Source organism: Lissotriton vulgaris, unplaced genomic scaffold, assembly GCF_964263255.1.
Source record: "Lissotriton vulgaris unplaced genomic scaffold, aLisVul1.2 SCAFFOLD_703, whole genome shotgun sequence".
In the NCBI taxonomy this organism is placed as follows: Eukaryota; Metazoa; Chordata; class Amphibia; order Caudata; family Salamandridae; genus Lissotriton; species Lissotriton vulgaris.
This window is the reverse complement of record NW_028254574.1, coordinates 266,359-279,632: the sequence shown is the minus strand read 5'-3', so window position 1 is coordinate 279,632 and position 13,274 is coordinate 266,359. Positions and strand designations below refer to the sequence as shown.

The following is a 13,274-nucleotide window of genomic DNA, read 5'->3' as shown; positions in this document are numbered from 1 at the left end:
CCATACCAAAACGAAAACACACTCTTCCCTGAAACATAGTGTATAAGGCACACTCCACCCCAAAATGAACAGTAATATCTGTTTTGATATAGCTTTTTATGACGTAATATAGGTCTAATACTGTTGTCTGAGGCCTTATGCTGTATAATTGGCATAGGCAATGGGATCTGGTTTCCTTCTGAACCCGTCTGATCCCTGGGACTAGAGTGGTTGATCTAGTACCTAAACCGGTAAAATCTGTTGACTATCGTCAGAGATCCGCATGAATTCATGTTGCCACATTGCCTCTTATAAAAAACTTCCCACTATAAATATGTAACAGAAAATCGGTTTGAAAGAAGCAGGACTGAAAAATGCAACGAACGTAGAACGAGGCTATGCGCATTTTGTAAAACAAGCATTGTGTAAAGGTCTGGCTTTAATTAATGTGCTAAATCATGCAAACATTTGAATGCACAAATGCAGTTGACACGTTTTCATTCGCAAATGCTCTTTTGCAGGTTACACTCAGACCTATCGGCTTCGCCAATGCTAGGGTAAAATTTAGCAAAAAGGATTTCTTTCTTAATGAAATTAGTATAGGTGATAAAGAATTTCATGTGACAGTGTGATGCATAATTGTACTTTTCATATGTAAAACAGTTTCTTAGTCACTTGCTAGAAGTTTGAATGATATATCAAATAGCCAATAGCAAAAGTTATACTCCTCTCAGTGTGGCCAATCACACTATGTATATTTTTTTAAAAATAGCAATTTGTAATAACAGGTCTTTTAAACAGATGCCTTGGCTAGCTGGACCTAATAATTGCAGGTCATGTCAAATTGGATAATGAGATTAAAAAAACGTATGGGCTTTTAACCATTTCAGGGAAACTGTAGAGAAAACATGTAATTTTACCACGATCTTCTCAAACGTGTTTTTGGAGATAAACTTGCTTTTCCAGACCCCTGTAGCGAGTTTGGCTTGCTTCGCAAAGTATGAAACTATTGGAACATCGCCTAAGTGTCTCTTCAAATCAGCCAATAAAGACAGTGGCTTTTCAGCATTTATACTTACAACTATGGATCTCATTTACATAAAATTGGCGTAGGGCAACGCCACAAGTCTTTTTTGCGGCACTGCCTTAAGCCAATTTGGAAGGGCAATAATGCACCGTATTTACGAGATACAGTGCATTTCTGACCTTTGCGCCACTGTTTTGGAAAACTTTGGCGTACAGTGGATTGATAGAGTGTCTGTGACGGGACCGTGAGGTTGAAGATACCGACTGTTTGTATCCTCGCAAGTTTTTCTTTGATTGTGCTGCATACACTATCCACTTTTCTGCGAGTGGAATACAGCGTTACAAGGGCCCTCTGGCCATTGGTGGCCAGACGGCAGTGGGATATGTTCCTGCTAGCGTCTTGAGTGAGTGCCTCTTTGTTGAGAACGCGCAATCCATTCAGAAATACAGAATCCCCTGTCCTGATGAAGCCTAAAGGAATCTCTGGCTGAAACGCGACAGCGCCTGCGTCGACATTCATTAAGGAGTCCCCCCATTTAGAGTTGTATAAAAGGAATTAAGCGCTAGTCTATACATTTTTGAGTTGTTATCCTTCAAGCGCTTTAGGGACTTCCTTAAAGTGTATTACTCTGAATCAAGAGTGTATGCTCTGTTTGTTTTGTTCGCAATAGGGGAATTAATTTTTTCCTTGATTGTGTGATATTTGTATATGTTGTATGTGATATATGTTGTATATATTGTAGATATGTAATGTATCATATATATGAGTGTGATTTATATGTCCATGAAGAGATGGGTATATTGTGTATATATTTTATCACTGTATATGTAGCAAGCTGTTGTGACTTTAGTGTCCATTTTTTTCCCATCACTTGAAACGCACACAAGCTGAAAGAATAGATAAGTATTTGTGATAAATAATAAATTGGAAGAAGCAGGGTAATTAATTGTACTCAGAGTTAAAATAAATGTTTTTTTTTTATTAATCCCTTAAATACCGTTTCTCTTTTGATTCTACATCGTTGATGTTATGTGCTCAGGTAGTTGAGGGTTAGCTGGGCATGACATATATATATATATATATTTATACAAAGAAATTGGCGGTAGTGTTTCTCTTCAGAGAAAACGTCCGCACCTACTGTTGAAGTTATTCTCCCTGGGTACGTAATACGTGAGGTATCAAAAAGAGGTGCACTGAGAACTTGATAAGACACCCACCACCAGGGGTGTTTGAGCAATGCAACTAAATGCAACTACCAAGAATCAAGAGAACAACCAAATTACACAAGCACCCTCTTCAAAGTCCATTTATCTATGAACATAACTGTAGGATAGTGGTATTATTTCCAAGGTTATTACACCAACATCAATCAATGGTTCATTGGCAATTCAAAGTATGGATCCAAAACCAAATCTTGTGCACAAGATTTGGTTTTGGATCCATACTTTGAATTGCCATTGAACCATTGATTGATGTTGGTGTAATAACCTTGGAAATAATACCACTATCCTACAGTTATGTTCATAGATAAATGGACTTTGAAGAGGGTGCTTGTGTAATTTGGTTGTTCTCTTGATATATATATATATATATATCTGTTTTCAGCCAGCGCTGGCGCACAATTTGATGCTTAGCGCTAATGCAGGCACCCTTACACCATGGTTCAAGTGCATCTGCCTTGGTGGCAGCGTTGTTTTTGTAGAGGAGGGGGCACCTACCTGAACAAAAACAATCCAGAGAGGTTTTTTCCTCTTTCTATGTGCACTACAGAATGGAGGAAACAGGAGGAATGAAATCAGCTACCCTGGGGAGTCGCATCGTTTTGGTGCTGCCCCAGGTTGACGTGATTTTGTAAATCTGGGGCAGCACCAGAATCCATGGGTGTTGAATGCGAACCACCACCGCAGCACACATGGAACGCCTCCTTGATGCACAGTAAGGCAACGCCGCGCTTTGCGCGGCCTCGCCTTACTCCATTCCTCTGAGGCCATGCAGGGTGGCTTTGCGTCGCCTCATAGGTACGATTGAGAGGTTTGCACCAATGGAGTGGCAAAAAAGTGACACTCCAGCAGCGCACGCCTCTTGTAAATAAGCCCCTATAAGGTTAAATTCACTGTTTTTCCACTTTGTTTCTCGAAATGTTATAAAGGAGAGTACCCCCTTTCCCCCAAACCTCCTCCTTGGGGGAAGTCAGGCCCACTCGCTCTCTCGGGACAATTTATGAGGGTAGGTACGTTTAATAATCACTGTTCGGGGTACTGCGCATGGGTGGTGCTTTATATTTTAAATATTCATTCTGTATAATAGCACTTTCTACTTTTATAAGGAAATGCACTGCAGGCGGATTTTAGTCCAATCAGGAGCCAAGTGTCACTGTGCACCAACATCAATTAAGCTTTGCGGCAGAGCATCTGTGATATGTGGGACAAAGACGCGGAGCGATGCTCTGAAGACTTCTAGAACAATCCCGGGGGCTTGTTCGAGGAGCGCTGCTCAGGTCTGTTCGCTCAGCCGGAGCATTGTACCCACTTGCAATTAATGTTCCAATTAATAGCACGTTGTTGCCAATGTGTGGCCATTAATTATGACCTCATATTATCCCATTTACAGAAGCACACAAGGGAGCCCATAACCTCCAGACAACCGTATGCAAGATTGCATCCCTTTACCTCTGGGTGGTAAATCCAAAACTCTGTCGCTAAAGAAGAAGAGGCGGTCCTCTGAACAGCAACATGGGTTTGAGTCATCATGGTAAAGCTGTTACAATGTTACCGCCGACATTTAAAAGTTTCCACTGCAGTTCTAGCCAACCTTCAAAGTAAGAGTGCGTTTAATAAGGAATAAAAACTATTTCCGCTTATAAAAATCTGTTTCCAACCAGAGTAAGCAGAAATATTGTGGCTTCTGTATGATTATGCAAGGAACAATGTTCTATCTTTGCCTCATTGCTAGCCATACATAATACAAGGCATGTCAATGAGTCGTAAAAAAAAAAAACACACCGCAAGTTTGTTGAAAGGGCCTGCCAACAATCACTTAATTTCAGATAAAATCTTGAGATACAAATAATCAAAGAAAAAATGGCATGAGAAAAATATAGGATTAAAAAAAAAATCAGACAGCATACAAGTTAGTAAGTGTAAATTCAACGATGTATGTAGAAAATAGGGTAAGGGGAGAGTTAAAAGTAAAAGGAAGTGGGGATGGATTAGATTAAGGGAAGGAACAACAGGGGCCAATCGAGTTCAGAAAACAGCCTGGTATATTTAATAATCCAAAATATTTTTAGAAATAATAAAAAATATATTATCTGACATATATGTAATTAATTACCTGGAAATTAATCTCCCCAAATTATTCTGAGTGTCATTAATTGACTTGCTATTAGCGTAAGGAATCTGCATATTTAGCCGCACTTTCTTACGTGACAGTTTGTTCTTAGGTGCACAGTAAATGCTTCAAGACCTCAACCCCCAGCAGCACTGGTGAGTGGGTGAGTTGTTTTCATGGAACAGCCTTTACCACACTGTTTGCAGAGCTCAGAATTCTCTAATGTGGCTGATGGTTACAACATGATCTTACCTTGCAACTTAACATGTCCGTCACCCTCTCCTCTATAGACTGTCCAGCTTTAGGTCTTACAAGAATGAAAACAGCCCCCACATCTGGACAGGCCCGCAGCAGCTTCTCCACCAGCACTTTGCCCATGAAACCAGTGGCACCTGTAACGAGGACCACCTTGCCGCCATAATAAGCCGCAACAGACGACATGGCGATGCCTCTCTCCCCGGGCCCTGAGGTCTTCTTGTAGGAGGTCCTGAGAAGGAGAAGAAGCGTGTTCAAACATTGCATTGTGGCCAGAGCAGTTCAGAAGAAAAACCATGCAAGCAAGTTTGCACTACCTTTTAGAGTTCATAACTGCTGATAGCATCTTTTTGGAACATCAGCTTTGTTGAATACATTTTGAGAAGGAGTAAAAAAAGGGACATTACATATAATCCATGACCTCACTGGATCACTTGATCACCAATGTCAATTGGACTCTTGTATATTATCGCATTAAAAGTCATGCAACTGCAAGTATACTTTTATCCACTGAGGTGCAAAAGAAAGGTACTATAGCGTAGGACTGAGAGGTGCAAAAAGGAACAGTTACAACATATCTGGTTACAAATGTGTCAACGTATAGGGAAGCAGGGTGGACATTTTAAACAAAACACCTTGCCTGTAAAATAGTCCACCTAATTTATTACTATGAACGGTGGGAAACGCCCTTTCAAGCCTTCCAAAAATGTAAATCCGGCCCACAGGAGAGTGCTGCGAATAGTATCTAAATAATTGCAGCCCGAGTCTAGAAAGGTATCAGTTAAGGCTACACGATTAACCCATTGGCGTAGTTTGTGTAGTAGCGCTACGGGTAGCTACGCCAAGAGCACTTCGCACTATGCACGCTACACATAGCTACGCGAACTGCGTAGTGCGGTGGGGAAAAGGCTGTTCGCACAGATTGCACAGTGCTGGATGCTTGTCCGCACTGTGCAATCATTGCAAACAGCATCTTGCACAGTGCAAGCCGCCATTTTCTGCTGCTCGAGTAGATTTGTACTCAAGCGGCAGCTTTTATCAACGCAGACTTGTAGTTTCTCATCGCGAGCGGTCGCGAGCATACGTGACCACTCGCAATGAGAAACCTGACCTCCCCGCGTTGATAATCTCGCAGGGAGATTTATTTTCCACGCTCACGATCGGCAACTTGATGTTGCTGATCGCAAACAAGGAAAAAGTCTCGCCGGGATGTTGATATTTCTCCCTCGCGGAGGCCAACTTGACGCGGAGGACTGCGAGCAAACAAAAAATGCCCGCTACGCCTTTTTACACTGTGCTATGTGCAATTTGTGTAGTGCGTAGTAGCGCAAACTACGCACGCTCCACGAGCGTAGCGTAATACTAAACCCAGGGTTATACAAAATGTGGTAGAAAAGCCGGCTGCTTTTTACGCTGTGACACACATTGGATAGCCATGAAACCTATATATACCATACAGCACCATTTCAATTGTCACTTAAATAATACGTTTGTCCAAAGCAAATGCACTTAAAAATGTGCCTGGAACCTACAGCGTGCAAAAAGGTTTGGAGCCGGAGCTCACCCTCCTGAGATTACTGAAACCGGTCTTTCTTTTGAATTGGATGAGGCATTTTGTTTTTCTATAAGATGAAATATGTGCTATTGTTACTGGAACCTCAATTTTTCTGTTATTCTTGAAGGCACGAACAAAGGCTTTAATGATTAGCACCTTGTTTGTTGTTATGGTAACAAGAGGTCAAAAGCCAGCGCAGCTTATTAGTTGTTTTAGTCGGTTCCTAAAAAAACGTGTTAATTATAGTCTTGGACCATCAGATGAGTTCCACAGGTACTTTGTGTTTGCGCGTGCAGCTCTCCACTAGGAGATAGCAGTGGGCAGGCACATGATTGCTAGAAAGAAAAAATTCTGGGGCTTATTTACAAACCCCTTGCGCCGCCGGTGCATCACTTTTCCCCATATTAAACGTGACATACCGGCGGCACAGGGGGCTTGTAAATAAGCCTCTTTCAGGGGCATATCTACAAGGATGTGCCGCAGTGTGGCAACACAAGCCCTTTGGCTGCGCCACGCTGCGCACTTTCGAAGCACAGAAATGAGACATATTAACAATAATATGGTGCATTCCTGTGCTCTCCCCTGCGCTGGCGCACAAACTGCAGCCATGCGCCGGCGCAGTCACCCTTGCACCATGATGCCCGAGTCATGGGGAGATTGTTTTTGTGCAGGAAGGGGCACCTTCCTGCACAAAAACAATCACTACAGGCATTTTCCTCTTTCAATGCGGGCTGTAGAATGCAGCGCACTTTGAAAGAGGAAAAAACAAGGAAAAGTGAAAACATTACTCCTTGTTGCACCTCTCTACCCCTCCCCTGGGGAGGAGTACCATTGACACGCATTTCCAGATTTACGATTCCTTGTAAAGCTGAACATGTGTCTCGTTCCATGGGTGTTTCATGGGTACACCCACAGCAACACCCATGAGACCCCCTTTCCACGCAAAGCGCTGCATGTGAAGTGGCCATATTTACAAGGAAAGGAAAAGTCATGCACGGTGGCTTTTCCTCTCCTTGTCAATATGGAGAAGTGAAATGCGCCTCAAGTACGTCACAAAAAGTGTTGTGCTGGTGGCGCAGGGGATTGTAAACCTGCCCCTCAGTTTCAAAGTCTGGCACAGAATTTACCCAACTGACCTAACCTTCATTGAGGAGTGATTACTCAGGAGGAGTGAGTTTAGCTTCATGTAGAATTGGTGCTAGGTTACGGTTTATTCAAGGTTCAGTGAAAGAGATCAGGTCTGGAAGAGAGTCTAGGATCCAATCATAGATGTCCAAGTGATTCAAGTTCAGACATCTTGTGCTTATGAGGACTTAGATTATTGGTGTTTAAAGATCCCAGGTTTGTTTGGTTAGTTGTGACGAAAGGGGAGGATGGTAGGGCCACTCTTGGAGCCAAACAAGCTAAGAAGAGATCTTACAGTGTAGTTTTGTAGAGAAGATGATGGCCAGGGTAAAGATAGGGGGGAAGAGGTAGTAAGCTAGGTGTGTTAGGGAGGGATGAGGGCATGCAAAGTTGAGATTTTAAGTACGAGAGGTTACAGAGAGAGAGGTTATGTGAGCAATAAGAAGAATGCAACTAAAAACATGGTTTGAAGGGAAACCTGCAAGATACAGCGGCCCACAGAGGAGCAGCTGTCTCTGGAGACAGTGGTAGATGTCAGCTGCCACTGCTCCTCCGAGGCCCGCAAGATGATGGAGGACACGCAAGAGGAAGGCAAACATGGGACTGGAGAAGCTGTCAGCTACACCATGGTGTTTTTCAAAACTTGCTTTAAATAGATTTTCTTGCACTTGGACAAGAAGGGGAAGCACCAATATTCACCACACCCTGCCCTTGGGCAAGATGGGGTGTGAAGTCATGAAAAGTGCTTATATAGCACACGGCTACTCTGAAGAATGTCGCTTTAAGCCAACAGAAGATGGAGCAGAGCAGAGAATCACCAGCATCCTGTCATCAGTATGGTCTGAAATGGAGTATTTTCAACTCCTTCCTAAATCTAGCTTCATCTTTAATTGACCTCAGATGATCAGGTAGATGGTTCAATAGCCCGCCCGCCGTCTTAACGGTAAAGGAAGAGCCACCCTTGCGTTGCCTTTTAAAACGAGGCACCACAATTGAGCTAGTGTTCTTCGACTGCAGGGGACTCCCTGGTGAGGGAGTACTGTTATAGAATCATCCTGCTCGTCGACAGTGCAAGAGGGTTTGTCGATTTAATATTCAGCCCGCTGTTTCTGGAAAAGGGAGGGGTGTGTTTATGAGGTGTGTAAGAATTGTGTAAAATGTGGGTGCTATATTACAGTTTAGGTTTACATTAAGATTTAGGGGAGTTTGCTTGTTGATTGGCTTCAGACATCCTGCCTCCTTTGATTGTGAGTCAAGGCGTGGGTGGTTAAACCATCTCCACTTACGCTATGAAAAGGCTGGGGAGAGAAGAGGTAAAATATTACCAGCCATCCCTGGACAAGGTGGGCAGGGTGACCAAATACTACACTTCACTTGGGTAATGCGGTGCAATAAAGGAGTTGGCTAACGGCCTCTGCCCTGGTAATGTATAATAAAGGGACAGATTTAACCTGTGCCTGTGGCCGAGGTGGGTGGGTTTTTAATAGGAGCCAGGGGAAACTTTCCTCCATGACATTCTTCATAAACGTCCAGAGGTAGTGAGCATTACGGAATATATATTGTACTCGTTCATGTACACTGGCCATTCGCTTTTTTACTTATCTCCAAAATATCTGAAAGAAAATTCACAAAACCACAAGAAATTATGGCAAGACTCCATGCCATTATAAATTTGGTGTTGAGTCAGTCAATGGTCTAGGAGTTATTTGCTCCCAAAGTCAGCAATGGGAAATACCTTGTTAAATAAATAAGTGAGGCGTTTGGAAGCGAATGACAACTTTTGAGCCACTCAACCAATCGGCTTCAAATTTGACTTGCTCAAGGGTTGACATTTGGTGGGTGATTCCTCCAAGTTTGGTGCAAGTTGGTCAAGGTGGGAAATGGTTCTTTTGGCTCCAAAATGGCATTCCCGGTCAACTGAGTTGTTAACTTGGGTCCCAATGCAAGCATACTTGTGGTCCCATCCCCTGGTTTGGAAGTAAAACAACATTGACTATTATGACTCAAATGGGCCCCTTGCACCTCTGTGTCCAGGTGCTGCTGCACCTCTGATAGCTATGCCCCTATTTAGGAACGAATCCGGTCCTTGAAAGCAAATGACATGTTATAGTAATGAGCCACTTTTATCTCAATGAATCTCATTAACTAAACCTGATCCCGAGAGACTGAGCACAATCATCCTCTCCTCTTGTAATATCCTAGCTTGGCCGAATGCCAAAAGATTCGTTTTTATTAAAAACAACCTCATGAAAAATAGATCGTGTGATAGGAAACTGAACCAGGTTAGCATTTTGTTCTCACAATACTGCACACTATAGGTCGGCCTGATGCACATCTACCCACAGTTTACAGTGTATCACTGTGAAAACAACCTGTTCGGGCACAAATATACCTGCCCGGTAATATCCAGTGCATCTGGTCACTTCTGTTACCATGGGATTACCATGCTTAGTATACATTTCTGAACTGGACATTTTGCCTGATGAAGGGGCCAGCAAACGGGGAATGGTAAATGGCATATCAAGTGAAAATCAGTACAGAAACAAAGACGAACACGTTATCCCCACCTACGTAGAGGCAACCTTGAAGAAGACAGATGAAATCCCTGGAAGTCCCAATAGCCGCAACATCGTTGCTTCTCAGATAGGAAATACTGATGCCGTATCCCCTCTTCCCTTGTAAAAGGGCCTATATGTTCTGCACCTCCATAAAAAGTGTGGGATCAATCTATTCCAGTGCAGGCCTCAACTCCCGCTGCTAGGCTCAAATTAAAATAAATGATTGGACATGATTGACTCCAACCCCCTATCTCCCAAAGTATATATTTGAGGTAGTTGCCCATTTCTGTCTGAATTAAAACCAGTTGCATCTAGTGATCTCTGAAAGATAAATACTTGCAATGACTTCACCCCATTTTTCCCCAAAATCTGGCCCATATGTTCCGCCTATGATAAGAACAACCTTCATAGGGCCAATGCCATCATTTGGTTATCAGTACCCGCTTAGGCCAAGAATTACATACAGTAATCCAGCACCAGAATGTTGACATTGATACTGCCCATATACCAAGGGTGACCCATATATCCAAAAGTACCTCCAGTATTTCAGAGCCAGCATTGTGTCATGGTTTGCCTCCCCCAATCAGCTCCCTTTGCCCCAATATGCCATGACTGCCCCCTCTGAGGCAAAGAATTACCTTCAGCGTGCCCACACCAGTATTTTTACCATGGGTGCCCCATGCGAAGAATTTCCTCTAGGATGGAAATACATGCATGTTTCCACAGGGGCCCCATGTCCAAGATTTACTTCTAGTATGTCAGGGACTGCATGGGCACATTTCCTTATGCCAAGCATGATCTCTAGTATGCCGGCGCCAGCATGTTACCTAGAGTGCCGCCATAAGCCCAGAATTATATTGAGTATGCCAAGGCCAGGGGAAGGTTTACAATCATAAAATATGCAAACACACTCTTACTCACTCACACTCTCTAACATTCAGCATACTCCCTCTCACATTCACTCTGCTCCCCTCACTCATTCTAACTCATACTCTTTCACTCCCACTCACAGCTGCTGACACACAACCATACTCATCTCACTGGTGCTCATTCAATTACGAATAGAGTTACATACACTCACCCTTCACGCTCAATGACTCTGGACCCTGGGATGCGAGTCATGAAAATCAGAAAATTGATAATATTCTTTATACTGAGAAGTGCACCCAGTATGAAGTCTTGAAGGGAACCCAAAATACGAAGATAGGAAAGAATTGTGTAAGCTTGTCGGGTGAGAAAAATGAACTACCAAGAAAGTCAGATGTATTCCATAAGAAGGGCAGCACCAGAGAGGGCACTGTGCAGTTGGGTCGATTTAGATATAAGGTTGTAGATGCATTATAAGGTTGTGGATTGACTGAGGAAAGTTTAGAGGAACTTTGACATCTGTTATGATGGCTCTTGGGGACGAATAACAGGTACTTCCACAGAGTGAAATTCTTTGCAGCGGGTCATATACCCAGATTGCAAGTGATTGAACAAGGAGTATGAAAGGCATGAGTTGGTTCAATACTATCATAAGACCACACTGCTGGAGTTGAAATGGGGTAGCAGTATTTACATTTGAATCAGTGACAAAGAACAATATACTAAGCATGAACCATTCTCACAGAGGACGTGTACGGATGAGCAAATATACGCAGCATTCAACTGCACAGAGCACAACCCTTGACACAATAGTCTACCCTTCACCATTGCTTCGTAATTTTCACCTTCTGGGGCTAAGCCCCCTGTTCATTGCTCCATTGCTCTTGAGCTAGATGTGTACTGCTGGGAATGTCCCTTGCATGGTGTACACTTGCATTTCCCCTTACCGTAGTAACTGTCTGCCTGTATCTAGTATTCTGCATTTTACCTTGGCGTCACTCTGCTCTAGAGTTCGAGGTCTGTCCCTTGACATTTGTGAGATCCTGCACATTTGATCAGAGGTGGGTGGATCTTCCAAGCTTAGTCTTATCGGCAGACAGTGAACTATTGCTCGTCATGGGTTTAGCATATAGAGCGGTGGTAGCAGCATACCACCTTTGTCAATTCATAGATGTGACTAGACCTTTTTATCTGTGTCAATAGAGTGAAGGCCTACTGGCCTATTCAGCTTAAGTTCAACCTCTGTGCATTCATCAAATTGCTGGCACTAACATTCCAAGTGTATGTTGTGTATGGTTGGGTGTGTAGCCGGTGAGGGTACATGAATAATGTGTGTGGGGGGCGTGGCTTGGGCGCCGATGGCGATGGTCGCCTGAGAGCTCGGCTCCGGGACTGAGCCCGGAATTATCCTGAACATCGGAGGCTGAGGGGCACCCCAGACCCCGCATTCGGTTGAGCGAGGCGACGACACCCTCCCGAAGGCCCTGGTGGAGTTTGGACGGAGGTGGCTTTGAAGAAATGCCGAAGTTTGCGGAGTGGCGGAGTGCGACCCAATATGGCGCCCGGACCCCTTTGTCCCCTTGATCGAACCTACGGAGTTGAGGAGGTCTCGCGGGTGTCGCCCGGCACCCGGCTTCACCAGCCTCAGTTGTCTTAGACATTGGACATTGGCTGGTTCGGACCCTCTACAGCGGGACCATACTCGTTTAGACGACCGGGCGGGTGCCCACGCGTTAGAGGGCACCGGGCACGGTGCACTCAGTTCTAGGCAGTGGTCGGCACCGCAACTCCGCAACTAGCTGCGAGTTCCTGGCCACCCCAACTACATGGATGGCGCGACACTCGGGCGCCACAGGACAACCGGGGGAGTTGGTGGCCCTCCCCCCGGAGCTATAGTGGGTGAACGGGCCTGCCCGACTCGGAGACGGGTGTCTCCGCCCCCTCATCGGTGCCCTCGGACGCCGTGGCGGTGGCGTGAGCCGAAACGGCGGAGTCTCCACAGGCTCTGGAGAAGGAGATCGCCCATTCCGGACTGGAGGGCGAAACCCCGGGAAAGTCGTGCTGGACACTTGCACACGGAGGCGACTACTCCGGGACCTTTGCGGAGAGCCCCTGGCAGCATGGGGAAACCTAAAGGAGCCAAGGGATCCAGCCAGGCCACCTCGGACTCTGAGGCCCAGGACAAGGAAGAACATGGAGATCCTAAAAGACCTGGTGGCGCACCACTCCAGCAACAATTCGACCGTGTACTGGAAGCCATAGAGGCGACTCGGTCGGCCTTACAACAGGACATTGCCCAGGTGGCGACTGGCCTGGGCCTCCTTAGGGCAGACCACGGTAAACTCTCGGACCGGGTCAAGGAGGTGGAGAGCACGGTGAAGACTATCGAACCGGCGCAGAGAACCCTGGCTGCGACGATAAAGGATGCCATGTCCCGAATCGAGACCCTCGAACGGAGGGCGGAGGATGCGGAAGGCCGGAACAGGAGGAATAACATTCGGGTAGTGGGCCTGCCGGAAAAGGTTGAGGAAGGCGATATGGTGCGCTACCTGGAGACCTGGCTCCGAGACACAGTGGT

General features: G+C 45.0%; 1 protein-coding gene across 1 annotated transcript in view; it reads right to left on the bottom strand.

The window, feature by feature from the left end:
• The window catches only part of LOC147659504 (fatty acyl-CoA reductase 1-like), a 501,467-nt gene that overhangs the window by 293,360 nt on the left and 194,833 nt on the right, over positions 1 to 13,274 (bottom strand). Inside the window, exon 2 of the mRNA XM_086951690.1 lies at positions 4,589 to 4,823. Coding sequence (XP_086807816.1) covers positions 4,589 to 4,777 — 189 coding nt within the window. The 5' untranslated portion in view covers positions 4,778 to 4,823. The remainder of the gene's footprint in view (positions 1 to 4,588; positions 4,824 to 13,274) is intronic.